This window comes from Plutella xylostella, chromosome 22 (assembly GCF_932276165.1).
Source record: "Plutella xylostella chromosome 22, ilPluXylo3.1, whole genome shotgun sequence".
In the NCBI taxonomy this organism is placed as follows: Eukaryota; Metazoa; Arthropoda; class Insecta; order Lepidoptera; family Plutellidae; genus Plutella; species Plutella xylostella.
In genome coordinates, this window is record NC_064002.1 from 1,369,076 (window position 1) to 1,394,859 (window position 25,784).

The following is a 25,784-nucleotide window of genomic DNA, read 5'->3' on the forward strand; positions in this document are numbered from 1 at the left end:
ATATAGCAACAATTTAATCATGAAAACAAAAGAAAGCTACTCACTTGGAAGCGTATTTGTTCTGGGCGGTCGTCGTCGGCGCCCTGGGCGGGGGCGGGCGGCGGCGAGGGCGGGATCATGCTCTGGTAGTAATCACGATTCTCCTCCAGTGTGTCCAATATATCCTGCGCGTCGGGATGCACCAGGTCGGCCCACGTCTCCCACAGCGGGTGCACGATGTAGTCTATGAACCCGACCTGAGATTTTTCAATCGTCGCGTTGTGCCGGTCGCACATGGGGCTTATGTCCATGCCTTGCTCTCTTTCCTTGTCTCCTTGCTGGAAGAATTCTTCCATGAGTAGGGCAACCCAGCGTTTGTACAGAGGCAGCGGCTTGGTCGGGTTGCTCAAGTCTGCGCAGTGAACTAGATTCTCCAGCACTTGTATCCTGTCCGTGTAATTGTCGAGCAGTAGGACTCCGCTGCCGGCCACCTTCTTCGTCTCCACCATGGTCTTGAGGTCCGCCAGCAGACTCATGTGCTTGGACATATCGGTCGAGAGAACCATATCAATCACCATCTTGCGCAGCGTCTGTCGCTGCTTCTTGTGCAGGTTGACGAATATGTCGCAGCCGTCGTTCTGTAACAGCTTGAAGGCCACGGCCAGGTGGTGGTTCTCTAGCACAGACTCGTCGTTGTACATAAGCGCGAGCTCGGAACTGGAGTTGACGAGGAACTGGTTGGTGAGGCCGGGGTGGTCCACGTCGTGCACACAGGCGGCAAACAGCGCCGCTGTGACTTCAATAGGAGTGAACACGGCGTCCAGCGCGGGCGTGTTCAGCAGCACGTTGGTGGACTGCGTGACGTCAGCCGCGTGCAGCGAGTTGTGGAAGGGGTTGTCGCGGCAGTAGTGCTCCTCCAGCGTCACGGCGAAAGCAAGGAAAGTGCGGGGAGGGACTTGTAAAGTCGCCAGCAGCTCGCGGGAAGTGAAGGCGGCGTAGGCGACGGCGGTGAGCGGGCGGCCGGCGGACAGCTCGCCCACGCGGAAGATGTCCACGCCCCAGCGGTCCAGGTCGCCCAGCAGGCGGCCCAGCTCCTCCTCGTGCGGGGTCTCCACGCCGTGCCGCGGCACGCGCTCGCCCGTGAAGCTGTTCGTGTGAGTCAGCGCGCGCTTCACGCCAGATATCTGGAAAAACGTCACACTGTTAGCTTTGTTACTCAGGTAGCTCAAGCATTCTGGGAAATGGTTAGTGAGAGTTCGCCCGAAATGTAATCAATCGGTGATGTGACAAAGCAGTGTTAAGTGATAACAGTCTGAAAATTATGTCTGCGTCATGTAATAGCGGCGCGGCGATTCACGGAATGTTGGTTCAGTGATTCGGGAATCTTTTATTGCCAACATCGCACTCGCATCTAGGCATTCTTTGTTATAGTTATTACTAATACGAGGAAATCACAAAAGATTTCTATTTACTCTGTAGACAAAGTTACGTGTATCATGTAATGTAAGTGTAGGTATAAAGTATAAGATTGGTGTACTAACACTGACCTGCGACATGGTCCCGCTCGGGCCGCCATAGCGCGGCTTGTCCTTCTTCTTGGCCCTCTCGGTGCCCTCCTCCACCTGCAGCGAGGGGATATCCAGCTCCTGTTGTTTGTCTGCAACACAAACACAACACATTAGTACTTGTTATGCATTGCCGAGCCAATTTTGCATAACAGAAAGCTGTGTAAACACGCGTAAGATAACACCTTTATGAAACGATCTATTTACTGAAACGTCAAGTGCGGTATCGATGTCCGAAGAAACTAGGTGAAGTGGGCCTTCGAGTGTTTACAAAATAGTTTCAGCCGATTCTAGGTCATATATTATCGATGTGGAAGGCTTTGTGACAGGCCGGCACAGTGGCCTAATCTGATATTAGTTAATAACAGCCCACGATTTTTATATAATTCACCTACTTTTCGGATGGCCGGTTTACGTAAGTGGATAGAACTAAATGGCCGGTGGGGCCATCGCTTATCCTTATCGATCACTCGACCCGCTACTACATTAAATAATGTGATATATATTACGGGGGATTATGTAGATACAAGATGTAATAATCTTATCTTCGGAACGATAATCCTTAATCCTCAAGTTAGGATTTCTATTTATAACATTTGTGAATAATATAGCTTTCATATTTGCATTACGGCATTTTACGAGTGTGTTGGTTTTGGCGGCGCATCGCTAACGGATGCAAAGTCCGCGGTAATTAATAACTGGCCGGGCTATATCGGGACGCTGTATATCAAAATCTTCCTATCGCAAACAAACACTTGACGTTTTATTTTATGGGGCATACGCGCTAATTCCTAGGGTGTGGGTTTGAACAACAAAATGATTAGAGCCAGCTTGCACTACGTGTGGCCTGCCACAAGTAGCTACAATGCAAATTGCCTCAATGAACGTTCATATACCCGGGCTCAACTTTACGAACCTAATAAAATCGTCGTTCAATAACGATTTAAATGTGACCTCCATAAGTTTGTTCCCTTAATTTACGTGTTGACGCTCGCTCATACTTGGGTGAATTTAGCACGAGACAATATAGAATGGTTAGTATAAAGTGACAAGGTTGTATCATATTCAAAGCAGATACTAAAAGTTGCTCAGGTGTAAAGTGATGTAGGGTAAATCGTGGTATAACTGGCATGTGTCAGTAACTGGCACTTTGACTATAAAACTAAATATATTAAGCTTTTGGATATAGTAAGACCATCTTTGATGTGTTTACAGCAATCTCCAATTATTCAATGATATTATAGTTTAATTTTACGCCGCTAGGTGGGTATTTTCCGGCGCTGGAAATTATCTCAGTCACAGCGGCGAAGATCGCCAAAAAAATGCACGTGCGTTAAATTTTTCTTAAGTAGACACCAAAATTTGTATGGCCTGTTTTCGCGAAAATAAATAAGTTTTTGATAGTGTGACAATAACAAGGAAGTAGGGAAAGGTCTAAACAATATCATAATGGCCCGATTCACTGTGATTTTAGTTGCTTTTGAGTTATATTTGAGGGTGCTAGTTACTGAAATGTAATTTATATCTTCACTTAGTAACTGGCACCCCCCTGCCAGTTACTAATATTTTGGGTTTTGTGATTTTAAGCTATTTTATACCTTCTATCGACAGAAAATACGATTTAAAGTGCACTGTAAAAACCCCCAGTGTCTAGGCAGCTTTGTTTCAATAACTGGCACGGGGCTGCCAGTTACTAATCTGCATACATTTTTTTACGCACCAATAACTGGCACTTACTGGTGCGGTAAAAATTTCTTTCATGTTTCTTTTCAGAAAAATGACTAAAATCAAGGCAATCTACAGTATTGTCCACTGCTGGACCTCTCACCAGCAGTGACACTGCACTCTGTTGTCGACCTTCCTCATCCAGCCACTACCGGTCAGCTTTATAAGGTCGTTGGTCCAGCTGGCCCGAAGGTATCCGCCGCTACCCTTGCATGTTCGTGGTCTCCACTCTAGAGCGCGTTTGCCCCACTGGTCATCGGTTCTTCGGCAGCTATGGCCGGCCTAATGCCACTTGAGCATACAGAATTTGAGAGCTATATCGGTTACTCAAGTTCTCTTACGGATTACCTTATTTCTGATATGGTCCTTCAAAGAACCACCAATTTTTCCAATGCCCGCTGATCGATTTTGAATCGGTGGACCAGTCCAACCGTCAGTGTCCACGTCTATGATCCATACGTCATCACCATTAAGACGCATTGACTGAAGACCTTTGCCTTCAGGCATTTATGTGAAAATTTGTCAAATCTTCCCCTATGCAGTCCAATCGTAGTATTTTGTTTTATCCACTTTACAGCTTCGTTTTCGAAGTTCCTTCTGCCTAGTCGAATAGACTGTCCAAGGTAGACATAATATACTGTTGCTGCATTAAGGCCGCTATGCATGTTACAACGAGGGAATTCCAGAACTGCCCATGTCTAAATAGAATCAAAGGCTTTCTTATAGTCCTTGAAGAACTTGATAGAAACACGGTTCGTGATGACCTTATAAAACAGCTTGAAAACATGACTTATAAACAAAATTGGTTAAAGAGCTTCTGAAGCTGTTCGAGGATAGTAATAGCTTTACTAATTCTGTCTTTACCCAGAGCATGTGAAGCTCAAAGCCGTAGAAACCTTCAATTTCCGCAAGAAATTTCAGCTTAGAGGCAACTATACTACCGTCAGCAGTCTTCAACTTAGCCAGGTCACTTCTCTCAAGCTGCTGAATGAATACATCAAGTTCCACAAGCATTTGTTTTCTCCATTTCCGTTTCCAAATCCAAGGGTTTCTCGATTTGTTGCATTCATATGGACCCACGATTCGTCGCATACTTGTACTGTCATTTTGTCGTAGAAGTCGACCATTACAACGGTGATTTTGAGTCCTACCGGTACAGAACCTAGACAGGTAATTGTACATTACCTAATATCAAATATATTATTGATTTTAGAGTACTTATTGACCTAATTGCATGATTTTTTAAAAGGTGCCAGTTACTGAAACATCATGTGACAGTTACTAATTTTTACTGCCAGTTACTAGGTTTTTTGGGGGTAGTGGATATAAACTTCATTAAAATCGAATATTAATCGTGTATCTTTACCATTTATGCCTATAATTGTTCGTCATCTTATTGCCAGTAATTCAAGCCTACCAGTGCTTAAATCAGGCCAATACTTTATTTTTAATATATTTTTTTGTGTTGCTAGTCGCTTAAACTGCCAGTTACTAGTACTTTTACCCTACTTTATAGCGGGAACGTAAGTTACTTTGTAACGATCCTCGCTAAAGTTGGTCCATTATCTCGAACGCTTTCCCTGTAAACTACCTGATAATCAAAAATTCACCGGCTTTATGTTTAAGTAGCGAAAAAGTTAGGCAATCATTTATTTAACTTAAAAGCGTATCTGGACTAAATACGAAAAACTTTTGCGAACCTAATAAAAGAAGTAGGTCACCTAAAGACGAAGTAAAATATTATAAAAAAAATATTTCCATCTAAAATTTACCTAAACTTAATTTATGTAGGCTCGTACTAAGCTCAAATTTGTTATGGTTATTAGAATAATTTCCTTATCCATTAATTTAACTAATAAATTAAATGGAAATTAATTTGATTAAAATCCTTGTCGAGGAATTATGTTCAAAGTTACGGAAATACTTAAAGCTTATTTAGAGGTGGGCCGGTTTGTTCATACACTTTACTTGGTAATACTATCCAGCAGCGCCTCGGTATATCCATTTAAGTAGTTTACTTAGCATATTCCCACCTTCAACTGGAAATTATACACCGTATAAGCAAGTTATTCCTATGCAAATTGTTTGAACTATCAATAGCAAAGGGACGCGTATAATTTAATTTAACCAACTTCTCACGTTACCCGTAATAATATGCGGCACTACAAAAAATATAACTTATAGTGTTTATAACTAATAATTTCTCAACAAATGACATTCCTTTGGACGCACGCACTAAACCGGTACCCGACTAGACTTTATCAAAACAACGCCAAATTTATACAAACTACGTCCAAAACTTTTAAATGTCATCTGTTTCGCAAAGTTTTTAACAACATAAAAAACACAAGTACTAAAACACAAACAAGAATACGGGGAAAATAAAAGCTGACGGTAACTGGAAATGGTCACAAAGCGACGTCGCTGGCGGAAAATTGCCGCAGGAACCGTCCTCTGTAACGACTTCCTTCCTCAGCTTTTACTTTACAAAACTGGAGACTCACCCAAGAATGTGGAGCAGATGTACTCGGAGATCTGGTTGCCGGACTTGCTCGACTCGGAGAAGTGGCTCAACTCCTTGTTCAGCATCCGCTTGAACTGCAAATGCAACAATTCCACTGAGTTAGCCATCCGGGCGGCGCGGCGACGCAGCCAGCGCGCCGGCCCGCAGCGCAGCTGGCGGTCCGACACTCGCATGTCCACGTCAAACATCAACACTGATCGTCACTTGTCCAGAAAAACTTATAATCGACACACGCGTAAACTCGACTTGTCAATAGTATCACAGTTGGGAGCGTCCGGTCGTGGTGCGTGTTGGGGCTAGACTGAGGCGTGCAGCGCGCCGCGAGCCATACAGTCCCTATCTACCGAGTGTGTCGTCACCGCTGCGGCGCCAACCAAAATAATCTTCTCAGTATTTTTTTGTCATCCCCATGCCCTAGCTTTCGTTTTCCTTGACTATGCACAAAAGAATTTCAATGTAACAATTTTGTTATTGCGTTTTCTTCGCTCGCGGTTGTCTCCGCTGATTAGATTAGTTAGAAGCGCCGACGGGGCTTCGGATTAAAGCGGTGGCGACACTGCGCTCGCCTGTAACTGGATGAAACTAAAGCCTGAAGAGCACTCGAGCAACCGATACTGTTGCCGGGTAAGATTCGCTTAATTGCTTTGTTATTATCTTGATGATATTATCGATAAAGGACTAAGTATTGTAAAGCTTGGCACCGAGTCCAATAAAGAGAGTCGTTTCATTTATATCGCTTTGTTACAAGATGCTATCATGTTGTTGCCTCATTAAAGGCACCTGAACCTAGCGCCAGTTCGCTAGTGTTGCCAGGCATGCCTGTGTTGCCAGGCATCGGCGAGGCATACGTCATTACGTCGTCGCATGTGACATGTAGCAGCCAGCGTTAATTTTAGAATCGATCTTGACCCAGTTGGTTATCGCCTTGGGCCGATAATCCCGGCGATACATGGCGAGGAAGCAAACAGACTTCATTAAACGGAGGTCTAATCTCTTAGTTAATTGCCCGTCTGTTGTTTACGCTGTTTGTTGGCTGCGGAGATCGTGCGCCCGCACATAATAACACATCCACTCGTCGTTATCTATGATACGCTATCATTGACAGTCGACTTGTCAGGGCACTCATGTCTGTAAATAGATAGTCTTGTAAATAGCACGGCTTCACGCAAGATTGGTTTTGTGATAGTTCACAGTCGAAGATTGGCGACAATCACTTGTATTAGCGGCGGAGGGGGTTGCGCAACGCGTGCGGTTGGTTTCAGTGCGAGGTCATCGATCGCCGATTGGATCCGTTTATTTTTAAACTCTACTTATTTCTGTCACTCACGATTGTCGTCCGTCACTCGCCGGTACAGAATTAACTCGCCTACCTTTAAATAACTGATCGTATAAATTTAATTATCTATTCAGTGCTTGGAAATCCTCCAACCTCTCAGAATGTAAGAAGTGGCACTGAAGATTTCGGCTTAAGTAATGACGTGAAAAATTTCAAGGAATTTCGTAACCTCGTAAACCCGAATCCGTAATGAAAAAAAGAAAGATGAATCACTCCGCTTCGCTTTCGCCGGCGAAACTTTCAGCAAGCTCTAATTGCGGGGGTACACGTACTACATAATATGTTGCGCACATAATCCAAGTCTCTGAATTGGGCTATTTCAATCTTGTCTCGTCCATGCTTGCTTGGTCCGTCGCATGTCGAGTCTTTGTGACTAATCTCCACGACGTGCAATTTGCAAGCGCACGAACACGACGGCGAATTTCCTAAACAATTAGCCTCCACTCCATTCACCGGGGTTAAGCGAAAGATTAATGGTTTTTCCGACTTGCAAACGATAAAAAGCAGGTAAATACAATATCAATATAGAGGTGGGTATTTTAAACAAAAACTTATCCGGTATATCCGATAAAATATTGGGTTTGTAGCGCGCGGTTAACCGGTATGAATTTGTGGATTGATTGCATTGGAATATTCGAGCCAGATCAGTTTGGTATGTTCACGTGACACGTGGAATAACTAGTTGCTAGACATTAATAATAAAAAAATATGTAACAGTTACGTAGGTTGGTTGGTATTTATTGCCCACAATCTTGCGACAGATGTATCTCTGGAATGGGTCAACGTAATATCATGTAACATACATAATCTTGGAATTTTATTAAACGACTCGTTATGAAATGTAGCGTTGAGCGTATTTAAAAAATAAGTAGATAGGTACTTGCTGAAACTAAAAAGCTCTAAAAAGTATCAAACAAGGAAATATTCGCCTGATTATCATGTTCAGAGGTAAGCCGTGGTCACATGGTCGCTCGTAAAAAAGGAAACAACTTATTTTGCTAAATGTATTGATAACAGTAATCTTATATTTAAATGAGGTGTTTCTAACTGAGATAAGGGCACTGCAACCATGACCTACATTTTATATTGCAAAAAAAATTGAAGAGTCTAAGCATCTTTATTGTGCAAAGGATATATTCTTGATAAAGAATTCGTCTGTAGTTAAATCATACATAATACATATAATATAATTATTATAAATTTCAGAATGGCAGGCTTAAACTCCTTTCGGCACTATACCACTTTTTTAACCCTCTGTATACATAATAGCCTGGTGAGCTAGTCGGATGTGTACATAGGTACATGGAAAATATGATAAATTATGTACCATGATACTCCAGTTAACAAAATAACGTCATTAAAATATAGGCAATTAGTATAAATTACTGATGCATTAACCATATTATGTAATTAAAATAGAAGTTTCTGCAAGCTAGCTACGTGACTAGCAACATGTGCCCAGAATTATACAAATGAGACTTGTGATATTATTAATAGCCATTAAATATACTTGTTGTTTATTGCCTATCAAATAGTAGTGATTCCATTAATCTAGAATTTAATTACTGGGCACGCGCCCAGTAACATAATATTATTATGTAGAACAAGATATACAAGACAGCTTTTTGCTTGTAAAAAGACCTGTAAGTAATGGGTAAGTTTTTTTTCATGCCATAAGTGTATTTTTTGCTCCTGCAAGTTGACTGGTATATAGTGCTTGCATTAAGTCTACCTCATGTACATCAATACTTAAGAAAAACTTTTTTTTCAAATTATAAAACATTAGCTTTAGATACCTTTACAATTATACTGTTTTGAACTCATGTGAAGTCAAAACTGTAAAACATGAATGCTGACGTTCGTTTATTAATCAATTTATTGTATTCTTCCGAGTAAATACAGAATCCAATAATTACTATCATGTGATAATATTATGTAAGAAAATTGTCTTTGTGCGATCAGGTTTGTTGACGCACTGGCTCCATAAAGGGTTCGATTCATTACAATTTACAAGACAACTTGTCAATTACTGGTCCCTGTCACCACATATAGTACTTATAATCTTCTTATTCATCGCAAACGAATTGACTACGACAAAATAGTGAGTTTCTGTTTTTTATATTTCAGGATAATGACAGGTTGTGGTAGAGAGCTGAAGTGGCTAATAGGATATGCCTGAAAAAAAAACGTGCTGAATATTTTTCTGATCAATCTTTCTAATCAGCACAAAAATAGTGTCTTAGTTAAGATTTAAAATAAAATTTGATGTATCTTCAAAGACCTTTAGTAATGGTACGTTGTATGTGTAATGCTTTTACAGAATTAAAAATAGGTAGTTTCTAGGTAGGTATGTTCTATGTCTAGGTATTTTTCTGGGTAGTAATTCAAACATTGATAAATATGTAATTAGCCTAACCCACATTAGATTATGTGAGTACACAGATAGGATCGATACAGTCGATGTCAATTAAGGTATATCTGGCATACGTGTAGGTACCATCCTAAATCATATGCACTGTAAGATAGTGCAACCATAAAATAATCATCATTCTTGATATCGTTATAAAAATGCTTCGCCACGCAGAATTAACTCCCTTCAACATATAATATAATTATGTATAATGTGTATGACCATGTATGACGCTTAGATTAACAATACACGACCATTTGTATTAAAACATCGTTGGTATGACGTGACGGCATGACGTAGGATCGCCATAGACACCCCGTCTATCTTGTTTATGATCTGTACACTGATTGAGGCGTTCCTTTGCGAACAGACCATTTCCACTGCGCATCCCGCTAGCACTTTGTGTACTGGAGGGTTACTCTACCTTTACAAAAAACGAACGGGAGCTATAATTAAATGCAATCGGTACGTTAAATGTAGCGAGATAGAGTCGTAGTCAAGCCAGAGCGCATGTAAACTTATACTTTTCTTCACCGAGAGTGACCCTTCTCCGCAGCGACCCGTCTTGTGCAATAAATCGTGTCACTTAATTAGTCTAAAGGAAGTCAATTTATCAACAGTATTCGCATTGTTTTTGATGTGGCTTTTGTTGTTGCCAAATGAATGAAGTGCTCTGTATACGAGTGGGTGATACTGATAAGTAATTGTACCGGATTTGCAGCGGTATCTTCTGCGTCCTATTTTGATTGTGAAAGTTTTAATTGACCGCCGCAAGTGCGAAAACTAGAAAACCAAACATGTGTTTTATTTCTAGTGCAGTCTGAGACATAAATAAAAGATACTAGAAAACATGTCGGAAACTAAAAGTACCGAAGCCTGGAGGCCACAGCCGGAACCAAGGCTGTACCTAAAAATACTAATTTGAACTTTACCCCGGAAACAATGTTAACTGCCATAAAAGTTACTGCCGCTATTTCACTGCAGACTTTATAATACTATGTTACATTTATGTGAAGTCACAATCAGATAAGTTAATAAGCAAACATAAAAACTAAGCAATCTTAAAAGAATCGTCTACAGATGACTTAAGTAAATTAAAACCTAACAACTTTATTCATGTAACTTACAATATAATGTCCATTTTCCACCACAGCATCAGTAAGCTGCCATGTGTACTATTATTTTAAGAACTACAATTTGGTACAATATTAGTTTAAAGTACTCATTTTATTTTGGTAGTGAGTAGAAATGAGAAATGCTAACGCAATAACGAGCAAAACATGAGCTAACGTCATAACTTGCTGATTCGCCTCTTAAGCTTTCAGTCATTTGAGGACTAATGGATGCAAACGTCCGTATCGAATTCGATTAATAATTACTTAATCGATAAATTAGCCTCATAATTGGCGATGCCGGAATACTGATCAAACATTCAGTAGCCCGTTGAAGTGGGTTTGCCTTAGCTGGTACGGTAATGTATATGATATCGAGTGTTGTTGGGAAAATCATGTCAACCTTCAGGGGCTGACGTGGCTTGAGGTCGCTGTGCACGTCACACCGCCGGGCCGAGGCTGTGGCCCGTGGTTTCGAACAACTGGGTGTATGAAGAGACGAGCGTTCTGTCGATCAACTTTACGATTATGAAAAATTCCCGCGACGCCGGGAATAGCGCGTGGAAATTCACGTGAATCCATCTCCCGTTCCCGGAATTCTCGCCAGGAGAGGACGGAATGATAGTATTTGCGAGTGAAGATTAGTTTTTAACGAATGATGTAGTTACAGAGCTGAAAGCCGTCGCGGGAACTCTATTAACTGAGTTGGGGTCTCCTAGAATACCATCCAACTTCTATGCGAACTACAAATTAAGCGAATAGTGAATAAATTAACATAGAGACATTGGAATTATTTCGTGTCGGTTTACTAGTTGTTTGAATTTCAATGAAACGACTGTTTACGCTCGCAGTAAGTAATGATTTATTGCTATATAGGTACCATTGATATTGAATTAGTTTGTATTGATAGCACATCTTCTTAAACTTATAAAGCCACCCAGTGCCTATCAATAATTTGTTACGGGGGGAGGTATACAAATATAGAAGCGACATAGCTTCCGTGAGCACAAACACCGCAACGTCAAAGTAAACCGTGAGCTTTAGCAATCGAAACTGCCGCGGGAATACAGATATTTACCAAGATAGAGCTGCCGCTCAGGTTATTCCAGCGCGATGATTACATCCAATATTGTGTTATGAATATTGGAAAAGTCAAACACGAAATTGGATTTGTGGAAGTTGTCAACGAGGGGGAAATGAGGGAACGTCCGAACACTCCGGAGCGTTGCCGGGCTACGTGACCGCCGCCGCGTCTGATCGCCAAGACCTTCGCACATCACTACAAAAATACATCGTAAACAAAAAAAGGGCCGGTTACATAACTCGTATCATACGCGATCTAAATCTCCGATATGAGTTAATGGTTCCATGTATTTTTCTCTTCAAACTCAATTCACAGTTGAGGAAAACGTTATCAGTAATCGCCGTCGATCGGTCTCTCTCTACACAAATAGCCGGCTATCAGCTGTTAATTCGCAGGTACTCAGCCAGATTTATTGCGCAGCGTCGTAGTATTTTTATCGATTGTTTTGTTGATAAAAGTTCTACGTTCACAGAGAAAACTGTTTGCATGGCGGCCTCATTGTGTATTCTTTGTTGTTAAAATGACATGTTACTGAAATAGCCTGAACGGACCATGGCGAGCTATCGTTTTCTGCTCGTTACGTATATTGACCCACCCCGCCATTCTTTGTTTCTTGCCCTTTATGTGAGGATGAATGACCTCAAATGTACGTTTAATTTTTACATCCATCTTTTTGGCATCCAATCGCTTTTTGCGAGACCTTTGGGGAGCCCGCGCGGGCCGTCTGTTGAACTTGTCGGCAGTTTAAGTGTAGCTTTATGGAGTTGTACTTTTGGGGTTAAAACATGGGACACAGAGACATTTATGGGTCAGATCCCGGCCGTTTTCATGTTTGTTTTCCTTGTATTTTCCTTGCTTAACTTTTTTGGTATAATACTCATCTTAAAACCCCCTAGCAGCAACTGTAGTTTAATATACCTAAGAGTACATTGAATCTAAATGCTCATGAGATCGGTCAGGGAACTCCGTTTCAAATGTTCAGTCGTATCGTTCGTTACCACGTTTTTTACAATCATGGTTTTAGATTGTCCTAACTTTAACATGACGCATAGGTAATCGTTGAAACCGGAACATATTTCTAATGACAAAGTCATTGGAATAGTGCTATAACCTTGATTTCTAAGCGTACTTCGGTACTGATAGATTATGATAATCCATGATTTGTGACTTTTCTTGTCTCTATTAATTTAACTGGTAATCTTTTCTAGGTCACGTATACAAAATAATAAAAGATGCGAGCAGCCGGAAGATATATTATTAGTTTTGAGTATTGTTATTTATTACTTTTAGATAGTAGGTACTATCACAATTGGTGTATTAGTATATATTTTTAGGAATATTACTTAATAAATACATGGTTTTATTCCCTTTAACTACATTCATGTAATTTATGTTTAAAGTTTGTCACGAGTAGGCGTCGTTTTTACTGGACTTGGAAATTTCAGCTAAATTAAATCTTTGGAAAGTAAAGATATCTATACATATCTGAAGTTTTATGTTGTTTAAAGAATTCGACATAAGCGCATTAAACTCTTTCCAAACATTTCTTATACTGCTACTCACGGAGGATGCCCAACAATATTGCCAATAGCAGATCGCGAAATAAATATAGTCAACGTTTACATCCATGCCATGTTGAATTTATTCATGTTGCTGTTGGATCAAAGTAACAAGCCGATTACTTAGTAAAAAATTGACAAGTTACTTGAATCACATTGTAGCGTTGCGTGACTAACATAGCCCTTACAATAAATTACTTTAAAATAGTTTCCCCCTTTCTTCCTTTGTCATGTTTGCACTCTTATTGTGTACAACAATATAGCTTTTATATAATTAACTGTCCACTTGTGAAATTTATATCAAAACAGCTTAATTACAACCAAGTATCACTCTCGAGGAAAATGCTTGGTACGCAGAAATTGTTTAAACAAATAGGATTTTCCCCGTAAAATAAATACCTACATAGGGGTTTCCTTTCATCTACGGTTCAGTTCAAACAACTACATCTATACCCGCGGTGAAGATGACGTTCGTACTAAGTAAACGTTTCCCAGAAGCTCTCCAATAAATAAACCTTTCACTGAAATTAAGGAAAGGAATATTCCGGGAACGCAATTTTTACCTGGCAATTATTTATTGTTTTAAAAGTGGCTGTGACGTGTTTTGAAATAACAAATCTATTTTCTACTGCGGATTCACTTGAAAATGGTGCTTCAGTTGTTTTTCTGTAATTCTTCTTTTTACGGAATTAGTAAAAAAGGTAAGCGTCCACATATCGTACGTGTCGGATCAAATAGATTTTCATAAATGTATGGGACAACGGCGTCGGCAATGCCGATGAAGTGGACGCACTTGTGTGAATTTCTATACAAAGAAAACCGAATGCGCTGCGTCCGTAGTGTACGATGCCGAAAGGTCCACCTTTCGGTGGCTGGCTTACCAACTCCAGCCCCCTTCCATCCTTGTAATAGTTTGACGTCACCATGCTGTGTCAGTCAGGGTAATGTGAACTAGACACGCGTCTACCAAATGGGCCAATTTTTTGTAGCTCACACTTGCCAGATTTTCTTTACGGGAATTTTTTCAGTAGGAATTGCGGGATTCGAAATCTCATGTAATCTATGGAATGTTTTGTGCCTTATTTTCACACGAAAAATAATTTATTGGGTTACTTACTTTCGTATCAAATAAATAAGATATTAAACATATAATTTTAAACATATTATACCTAATCCTAGATGTACCCTCACACATAATCATGCAGGACCTTTACATAACAAAAAGTTAAGATTTTCTAAATTAAGATGTGTACCTAAATGAAAAATTACATAACAAGCTCCTATTCAGCAAAGGAAGTGAAAAGTAACTGTGCCGGTGACTTTGTTCGTTTTGTGGTGACATGTACATTGTACAATGTACATATCTGATGAATAATTTTTCGTGACTCACAAAGGTGTTTTTTTTTTGTTTTGAATGTAAAGAACGGATTTTCTATATATATCTTTGGCCTACATTGGCTTTATGTAATTTTTAAACATGTTGCAATTTCACTTAAAATAACCTGTATTGTTTTACACAAAACACTAAGTACAAGTATTTACCAGTATAATACATTACTTTTCAGTTAACGTTTTAAGGCCATATGACTTAGCCTGTATAACAATTCATTTTCTTAGAATTTTCCAAAGAATGGATTTAATAAAAAAATACCTTGTTTCGAATTACCGTAAGATTCAGCCATAAGCTACCATCTACCATTAGTGAGTAACCCACATCGTACAGAGTACCAACGATCTATTCCACATTTGAATAACATCCAGCAGACCAGTTTCAATACTTTCCGCTGCCAACTTTACCCACATACCCACACCATAATACACCATAGCGAGTCACGGTTCAGAGGGGTCACTTTATATGACGAAAAACGAAGTTTCCGATCGAGCCATCACTCTCGTTGTATAAAACGTGCCGATTGCACGACAGCTCTTGTTCGTCAGTTTTTCGTCAGTATAGACTGACCCTCCAGACGTCACCCCGTACGTCACAGTTATCGATCGGGCCTTGCGGTGCACCTCGACGGGTGAAAGGGAATGGTATGCGGCTCTTTGTGAAGCCGTCATTGTCTCGCACAAAGAAGTGACGCTTGTGACGTCACACTCGTTGTCTTACACGCTCGCGTGTGGAAATAGAATACGGGATAATTAAGTTGTTGTCGCCGCTGCAGGAAGTTTATTGTGTTTTGCGAGCGTGGAGGATGCTAAATGATGCGCTTTTGAGAAGCCTTTCTTTAGAAAAGTATCGCGATTGACTGATAGTGATAATACGTACTAATACTGATATTATAAGCCCCGTGAAATATTATTGCGAAGATTTTGTGCGCCTGGCTTGACAATAATGACCATTATCGTCAATGCATATCACTTGGGCAAAGCTTTAGGAGCAATAGCATTTTATATGGTTGCATATCCGCTAGAATTTTATGTCATGAAAATATTCTACTGCATAAAAATGAGGCTTGTTTGCAGTACAAATGCGTTTACCGAAGAGTAACCGTCTTACCTCCGGAAGATAGGCAAGATTATGAATGTATGTAAATGATTGTTAATCAGGTTAATTCGAGTCGTTCTCGTAAAGTGTTCACTGAACTGTTCCCGGTTCTCGATTTAGGGAGGTTCTACATTCCGTCACGCGTCGGGAACGCATCGCTAGCCGCGGCCGATTTAGCAGAAAGCTTTTTTATCGCAAGTATATTTTGCCCGGTTTGTTGTTTGTATTTTGTACAGTCATAGTAGTGGGAGTTTTTATTGATTATTTTTTTTGTGTATGTGCCTCATAAGCCAAGTGATATAAGTACACTCGTAAGTTGGTATAATAATTAATTTGGTGTTATTTTTAAAAGATAGAAGGTTAAATTTTTACGCTGAATTTAACCATATTGCATGTAAGTAGGTATACCATGTATTTATTTATTTTTAAAAACACTATTAATCAGCTTAATCCAACCACATTTCATGTAAATAACTCTCATATTACATTGAAATCTTCGGTAGAAATACTCATTTATAAAACAAAGAGTCGTTTTGTAATAAAACACTCAAGCTAACAACCCTAATTGTTTCAATTTATATTTAGCTATTTTCACATGTTTTACTTGCAAATGAGATTTAGTTACTCAAGTTTGCCAAGGTACTTGATTACAAGGAGTATAATTGAATTTTGAAATTAACTGTGTGACTCATGTCATTGAAATGTATTCATACATTATCATATATTATGTACGTAGCTTCTACATATACTATGTGCATAAAGTTAATGAATGAATAACTTATCCTATTCTACTAGGTATATAAACAAGAATCCATGTATTAATCGGAGCTTATGTACCTACTTGTACACTAACTAAAACGTATGTCAGAGTATTATGTGTAGTTTATCGTACATATTTAGGAACAGTAGGTATGTACTAATGTCATCAAATTTTATTTTACTGCACTAGTTACATAGTAGCATACTTACAAAAATATAAAACTTTAAAAAACTTCTAGGCCGACTGTACCGGATATTTTTCAGCCATAATATTTTCTATACGACATTGATCTGAAATAAAGTAGAAGTTGGAAAAGTTATAATGATTCGCGAAAACGAGCCACTAGAGGGCCGGTCGAGAGCGCGGCGGCGGCGGCGGCGGCCGGAGCTTGTTGCTGAATTACAAGATATTATTTTGTAACATCTGTTACATTAATATTTTTATTTAAAGAAAATTTACATTTTAAGGTACCTACCTTCCCTGCGCGTTAAAAGATTAATTCCGTGGGAATTATGGGTTAAAAAGTAGCCTAAGCCATTCAAAAATATCGTGGCAGAAAATTTTATTTTGGAGATTAACCAAAAGTATTCATCTAACCTATTTTGTAAGTGTATTATAACATGTACTGTTGATGTGCCATATTAAATAAATAAATGTGCATAATTTTGTTTTCATACAAAATATTATTATACAGAGTATCCTGATGTCAAGGACCTTTCAACTATACCAAAACATTTAAATAAAATGAACACTAACCTATTTTCTGAAAAGAACTAACATTATTACTTACTGTACTATGTAACTAAATAAGTAGCTATTTTCACTATACAGTGTGAATTGACAAGGATATACATATTAATAAGTACATGATAATCGACTGAACATGCGCTTCCCCATAAGTTTCCGTTTTACGGTAAGCGTCCACCTGTCAGTATCGGACGTATCGGTCCAAACGGATTGTCACAAACTTGTGGAGAAACGGCGTCGGCAATGCCGATGAAGTGTTGTCTGACATGACTTGTGTGAAATTTCTACACAAAGAATACTGAATGCGATGCGTCCGTTGCGTACTAAGCCAAAAGATGGACGTTTACCTTTACTTGTGCCAGATATTTTAATCTCAATAAAATAACTAGCTTTTGCCCACAAGCTTTTACCATCTGAAGCTTTCACGTGGGATTTCCGGGATACCTGCCGCGGGAGGGTTGAGTCCAATTACGCTCAAGGCCAAGTTTATTTCTAAGCCGAAATTCGTCAAAGCGGTTTAGCCGTGAAAGACAGACAGACCTTTTTCTATTTATTGATATTACTAATAGATGTATAAATAATATGTCTGTATGTAGCAGTAAGCGAGTAAAAAATGATTATCAGCAGTAATTTATGCGCTCTTTTCGGCAACATAGATTTAATTTTGGGGGGTGGACGAAAAAACCTAGGTAGCATAAATTATACAAAAGTATTTAAAGTACTTATTATCTTCAGCGTAAACTCTCAATGATAGAATATTTAACCTTGTCCTAGCAAAACGAGAGTTCTGCAGAAAAGGCCTGAGCAAGTCGGGGTCCCCAGATGTACATTTTATAGGAAATTGAAATTCGGCCCGGAAATGAAGGACTAACCCAGAGGCCAAAATTTAGATGCCTCGATATATTTTTACACGACAATACAGACATGGGATTAATGGAATGAGAGTTTGATACGAGTATTTGTATTTTGAACAGCGTATTATAATTCGGAGAATTTTATTGTAGATAATGTTAGGAAAAGCGGACAAAAGCTAGTCAACAAGTTTTTAACCTACACAACTACTAGCATAGGTATACCTGCCTCTAATGTACCGTTCAAAGTTTACAACTAATTTAAACAGAACCGAGCCCCATGCGTATGAAAACGTGTATCGGGATCATTTTGATAATTATCTATTTTCGGGAATATTTCCAAAAGTTTCAAAAGTAATTTGGGAACTCGCGCGGCTCGGGAGCCGATAACAGGAGGGTACATAAATAAATTGACGTCATGTTTGTTTGTTGGTTCATCAATGCGGCGCCTTCTTGTCTAAAGCTGCGTACAGACCGGGCCAAGGAACGCCCAACGATGGATATTTATCATACATAATACAGGGCAGATTGCAGCAACGAAGGTCAACGAAACCCGTTCGTTGGCGTTCATTTGGCCGGTCTGTACGCAGCTTAAGGCGCTCCGCTCACTGCACGAGAGTCGAGGCGGCGTCGCGGCGGCGGCGACTTAGAGGCGCGCCTTCTCTATGTTTTCTATATGTGTGCCCAGATCGACGGTTACTAAGGAAGTCGAGGCGGAATCGCGGCGCGGACAAGATCCAACCACTGCTAGAGTCGAGCATCGGCTTTAAAGAGCAGGGAATTAGGTCTCAATTTAATGTCAAGTTTTCGCCTCGCCTGCACCTCGCCCGCGCCGCGACTACGCCTCGACTTCTTCATTATAGCGTTGATCTGGGCTCGCATATAAAAATACCTATAGAAAAGTAAAGAAGTTCGCACCTTAAATCTTACATCAATCGTCGTTAATGTTGTTCTGCTACCAGTACCCACTTATACCACACACAACCATCTAAAACGCAGACAAGAATTATAGTAGGCATACATTTGCCATACTAAAATTAATGACCAGAGCACACAAGTGGTCTCTTTCAGCGCTTTTATTCAATTGCTCGGAGAGTACAGGGCAGCAGTCGCGGCGCAGTCAGGCCATACAAATGCACAATGACGTCAGAATTATGCACGCGTTCACTGCCAGTCCTGATTTGCGGACAGAGGATACTACTGTAATGTGCAATGTGAGTTTGGTCAAGCTCTATCTGATTTTGCAACCTTTCGGCTTGCTAGAAGGTTGCTGCAAAAGTGCAAAGCTATTCCACTTTCACTCAGGGGATTATTTCAAACAACTTTGTTTTAAGACTTTTGAAAATCACAACTACTAATATTACTTATTACTATGCATACCATTTTTGCAACACCCTGTATACAATACATACTATACATACATGTTATCGTGAATTGAATTAAGGGTTAATGCCCGCTGAACTATTTTGCTAAACCTATCACGTATTGCTAGGAATCCGTTACTCGATCCTATAACTAAACGTAATAAGTAAAACAATAAAAAGCTTAGCTTCCGAGGATTCTTTCAGAAGTTTCAACAGGTGCTCGATTTCCGTCGTACAATGGATAGTCTCGGATATCAACTGGAAGAGGTTTCGTAACTTGCTTCTAGAATTTAATTTCGTCCCATGAACAAAATATGGGAGTCAGGAATTTTTGCCCAGGGCTTACTACAAAATTATATAGGTACCTACTTACCTAATTTAGTTAACAATTACCTGTTAATTAGATATTAATCTTACAAGACAAGCAACTAGGTAAATCACTTATTATTCAAATTCGCGTTCATTTAAGAAATTTCTTGCTACAAATGTCACGTAAAAATAATGAAAAGGTTTTCATTGGCGAAATCTACGGTTTCACTAATACAGCTTCCATTAAAGTCTTGAATTACTTAATTAAATAATCCTGAGCGCCTTTTGTGTCCCATTTATACAACACCAACGAGTGTATCTGAGCATCTATTTATGTACTTATACATATACTATGTTAGCGAGCACATTTCAAGCGCTGCGGTTTGTGTGGCTTCACGGACCATCAGCAAATCAATCCAAGAAAATGCCGTTTACATCAGCGCTATACATATATTAATGCAAAAAATATGAACCTGGCATTATGATTTTAACAGACTTGCAAATTGTATTCAGGGGAAAAATCCGTTCGTCGTGTAAAAAAGGTACGAAACTTTACAGTTTCACCTGTTTTATTTGCTAACTATACAGGATACCCGGGAACCCGTACCGACGGCAGAATAATTGGATATGCGCATTGAAACACCCACGCAATATCCGATATAAATCGGAAATAAATGCGACCATAGACAACATTCGAAATCTGGATTCAATTAGGTACTAATGAAAAGAAAATTGGATTTAATTATTGAACCATCCGTTCTGCTTTATCCACATCCACAGTGTTAAGTTAATATAACAACGCTCTTCGCACATAAGAGTTTAGATCAGCATTTTTACAACAGTAGGTATTTATCAAATGCAATAAGTTTAGGTAAACTCGTCATATACCTGCGATGAAATCTACCTAAACTAAGACATAACTGAATTCGTCGAACACATAAGACGTGCATAACTATTCGCAGATCCGTTAGAGCAATAACAGAACACATGTACCTAGTACGAGGCATGCAAATACAGGCCAGCTTCAAAGCTCCGTACGCTCGCTCGCTTTACGTCATTTTGGCACAGGACATCGCGTGCCGGTTGCAGTGTCACAAATATTTACTCTGCGTTGCGAAATTGGGCCAATCAGCGTCATGCGTCCGATGCGGTTCGTAACGTTGTAATCTATCACGTCATCGCGGTGATAAATGATACGCTTCCATTGGCCTATTACACTGCTTCCTGCATTGGGCGAGTCATTTTATATTGGTTGGCAATAGTTTTGATTAGAATTTTGGGTTCTTCCGATGGTCCGTGTGGCTTGCGTTTTGGACATAACTTACTTTTCGTATTTTTGCATGCTATCTGTATGAACACAAAGCTTTGTTGCTATAGATAAGAAGTTTTATTGCACGATCGAAGTAATACCGTCATTAGGACTTGGACGCTCCGAAATATGTATTATCTATGACAAGTCAGTGACCAAATGAAATAACATGCTCAGGACAAACATACGCAGAAAGCTGACTACCAGCGACCATTAACTTTACGTTACGTTACGTTATGCTCTTATCAGCGATGGTTCGGCACAAAATAATTCAGTTCAGCCACGGTAGCCAGCTTTCTCCGTCTCTTTGATCTCCCAAATATATTTTTCAGTGTCTGGATTTTAAATTTCGATCATTGCGCAAACTGTATGCTAGCCCTATGCTAGGGCACGGGGCGCAGGACACGCACGCCAAGACGTGACAAAAGTTCTGCGTTGCGCTCATTCACATCGTGCGGCATCGAGAGTAAGTGAGACGGAAAACTTTGTCACGTCTTGTCTTGCGCCTCGTGCTAGCCCTTCCGATAGGTGCAAAAATATCTTCTTCTGCTGATAAACCGTGTACATACCTTAAGCGAGGCCATGTCGGACACAGAGCGGTGCGTCTGGATGGTCTCGAGCTGGTCGAGGCACCAGTCCAGCTCCTCCACCGTCTCCAACGCCAGCTTCATGTACGCCTCGTCTGCAACAAGAAGAGTCACGTCAGTTAGAGAGTTGTGATGTCACACAGGGAGCAGTGGCGTCAGATAGGGAGCAGAGGCTTCAGATAGGGAGCTGTGGCGGGAGGAGTGACGCCAGATAGGGAGGATTGGCGTCTGATAGGGAGGAGTCACGTCAGATAGGGAGAAGTCACTTAAGATAGGGTCCCACTGCAGGGTTGCCACAACCGTACATAAGATTCTAACGTTGTGTAAACAAACTTTCGGTCATTACAATTAAAATGTACATAAGGAGAAGGAGGTAAGAGAAGAGGAAACTGAAAAGTAGATAGATAGATAGATAGATAATTCTTTATTGCACACACAAACATAAATTACACAAGGAAATGTACAATATAGACGGTACAAATGGCGGCCTTATTACTAAGAGTAATTTCTTCCAGACTACCTCGGAGGAGAGAAACTATACAAGAAAAGGGGAAAGTGCAAAAAATTACAAACAGAACATATAACAAGGAGAAAATTACAAATGTATATACCTAATCTATACCTAGTAAAAGGTAATATAAATAAAGTACATACATCATACTTATATACTTAAATAAATACATACTATTATATATATAAATATATTACGCTGGTAAGGATAATTTATTGAGATAGTGCTTGTTCAGCAAAGTTTTAAAAGATGCAAGCGATGGCGCAAGTCTGATATTGGTGGGTAAATCATTCCACAACAATACAGCCTGGACAGTAAAAGATTCACTGTAAAATTTGGTTTTGTGTTCTGGAATATTCAGCCTGAGATTAATTAAGTATCAGACTCTCAAAGAGTAAAACACCCATACAATCCTAAAATGTATGGATGAGGAAAAACTACTTGAATATCCCCACTATGTAATCGTCATATTATGATAATAAGATGTGATATATAGTTTTGTGTCAGTTATGAGATAAGACTGTTTCAATACAAAGGTCTGTTTGATACGATGCATGTCTGGAGATAACCTTTCGTTCTAGTTCAAAGTTGTCATATCAACACTTATGATTTCTACTTATTAATTAAGTATAAAATTTATAACTCCTACCATCGTGTCATGTCACAGATGTTAGAAAATGTATGGGTAAGTACTTCTTATTTATTTCACATTAAGTTCCTTGACTCGCTACACTTATTATTTTTATTAGGGGTAGTATATAAAGTTTTAAATCCAAATCTGCATAATTTTATATCGTAAAATAGTTTCCAAAGGAAAAAATAATTAATAACTTAACTAAAATATGTGTATGTAGGCGCGGTATAAAGGACGGCTTAAATAGGTATAAAGGACGTTTTAGTAGTCGGTTCGAAAGAACGAGACAAAAAATACAAATTAAATCATGGACGACGAAAACTTCCAAATTGTTTTGGGCGTTTTTGCCAAAAATATCTTTGAAAGCTCATCAAACTTCCTAAGTACGAAGTAAATACCTAATAAATATGTTGAATAATTCTATCCGCTTAGCCAGACGGAAAATTACACTTCCTTATATGTGTTTTATCAGCTGCCTCCACTGAATACAATCTAAATCTGTGATAAATCCAACAAAAACAAAAGGATTTCAAATTTGCAACATTTTTTGCTACAAAATTCGTAAAATTTCGGCGCGTGACCAAGATTCATCTCGAAAGATAGTATTTCTTTCAACAAAATACCAGATAACTTACGTTGAAAACATATTCGTCTGTTTGTAAACATACAGGTTATCATCACAGTGTTGGCCTGAGATTTATAAAATCCGGAATTGTTGTAAAGTACCTAATACGTAAGTATATTGTATTGTAAATAAAGTTTGTATTATATATGAATAAGGATACCTTGTTTCCTTACCCAGTTTTGCTTGTGTAATCATATATTATTATTGACAAAAGTTAGGTATTATTATGAGCTTTTACTCAAACTCTGAGGTATATTTCCTATCGGCAGGTCAGTTATACATTTTTTATGGGGTTAATTCTGATGGTTAGGCCCACATCCCATGGCAATAGGTAAGTTCGAGACATATTTAGATGTAAAAAAAATAAAAAACATTGTCTATGTATTAAGAATTGAGCCATTGAGAAAACTATTTTTCTATATAAGACTTGAGATGATGATTCATCTCATGTCATATGCTCATGACTGTAATCCCCGAAGGGGTTGTTAGAACTGACTCTCGAGTGAGCCACCCGCTTTTCGCTGTACATTTGTACTCATGTGAAAGGTCGCGAACCGTATTGCCGTTTTTTAGGGTTCCGTAGCCAAAATGGCAAAAACGGAACCCTTATAGTTTCGTCATGTCCGTCTGTCCGTCTGTCCGTCTGTCACAGCCGATTTACTCGGAAACTATAAGTACTACAGTGATGAAATTTGATGGGAATATGTGTTGTATGAACCGCTACAAAAATATGACACTAAATAGTAAAAAAAAGGATTGGGGGTGGGGCCCCCCATACATGTAACTGAGGGATGAAATTTTTTTTTTCGATGTACATACCCGTGTGGGGTATCAATGGAAATGTCTTTTAAAATGATATAAAGTTTTCTAAAAAACATTTTTCTTAAAGTGAACGGTTTTTGAGATATCAGCTCTCAAAGTCGTAAAAAGTATGTCCCCCCCCCCTCTATTTTTATAACTACGGGGTATGAAATTCTAAAAAAAATAGAGGTGATGCATGCTAATTAACTCTTTCAACGATTTTTGGTTTGATCAAAGTATCTCTTATAGTTTTTGAGATAGGTTGATTTAACTGTAATATTATATTTGCTGCTACGGAACCCTTTGTGCGCGAGCCCGACTCGCACTTGGCCGGTTTTAATGAGTACAATGCACTTATGGTACACTTATAGAATCTACATAGATATGCAGGTTTCCTCACGATGTTTTCCTTCTTCGGACTGTACTCTATATCTTAAGTACACCGTACATAATATACTGATGTGACCCGCCTAGTGTTGTTTTGCAGCAGCCAGCACGGCAGACACTCGTGATGCCCGCTCGTGCGTCACAACTAATCTCACAGTCCAGTATCGGCGTGACCCGACCTTACCCCGCTGTGGAGTCAGCGTCTATCGGACACTCATTTCTCTCTCTGATATGTGTGATGAGTATTATTCACCGTGTACTATTTTTCTACTGGGTACGTGCTAATTGACACGTATCATTTTGCTTTCTTAGGGCCTGTTAACTTAACCAGACATTGTAAAACCGGCTCTTATTCTACAATGTAGTATCCTACAGATACACCTAGGTATGGAATGCACTCTAACATTTTTGAGCTTCTAAATTTAGCTGCTTAGATTATTAAATCTTTTGTAGTGAAGATGAAGGGAAGGGAAGTTAGAAGCCCAAAGGTAACAATTTAAATGCAATATAAACGGAGTATAATTAAAGTAGATTGACCAATCATTTATCAAGTTGTCAAAGGATTAAAATATTTAAAAAAAAACGATAAAAATCCTCCTTCAGGAAAAAAAACATGATTGCCTCTCAATTAACTTTAAAAAGCCCAGCAAAGCTTTCTATTGCTCCTCGTTCAAAAGAACCCTAAGGTCAGTAATTAGCTGCGTAAGGTTTTTTCCAAGTATAAAATTTAAGGAGAGGTATTATAATTTCCCTTGATACTCAATTAATTTAAATAGGGAAGGTAAGTATTTTAAAAATATGTTATTTAATATTGTAGAGGTATATTTAGGATAAGTTGGCTTGAAAATACATAATAAGTGCATATTATTTCTAACAGTCACAGCAAAATAATGGTAAAGTTCATCGTTAGTATCAACCCAATGAAACTAAGTGGAGATAACACAATAAATTAACTCATTAATAACGAACACTATCAGACCATAAAAAAATGTTTCCTTATTGATACTTAGATATACCTATATGTACATATCATTATGTACAACTTACTTATTTTCAACCTAAAGTATTTCCAAGTATTCCGATCGAACTGACATGTTTATATCGAAACAATTGAGAC

At 39.1% G+C, this 25,784-nt stretch overlaps 1 protein-coding gene across 4 annotated transcripts in view; it reads right to left on the reverse strand.

The window, feature by feature from the left end:
• Positions 1-25,784, reverse strand: part of LOC105382098 (cAMP-specific 3',5'-cyclic phosphodiesterase, isoforms N/G) — a 162,734-nt gene that overhangs the window by 3,021 nt on the left and 133,929 nt on the right. For 3 of the 4 annotated variants that reach the window (XM_048629253.1, XM_048629255.1, XM_048629256.1), the window contains 4 exons: positions 21,692-21,804; positions 5,774-5,867; positions 1,521-1,636; positions 45-1,163 (listed from right to left, as the gene is read on the reverse strand). In XM_048629253.1, coding sequence (XP_048485210.1) covers positions 45-1,163; positions 1,521-1,636; positions 5,774-5,867; positions 21,692-21,804 — 1,442 coding nt within the window. The remainder of the gene's footprint in view (positions 1-44; positions 1,164-1,520; positions 1,637-5,773; positions 5,868-21,691; positions 21,805-25,784) is intronic. The other variant, XM_048629254.1, reaches the window with a different exon arrangement.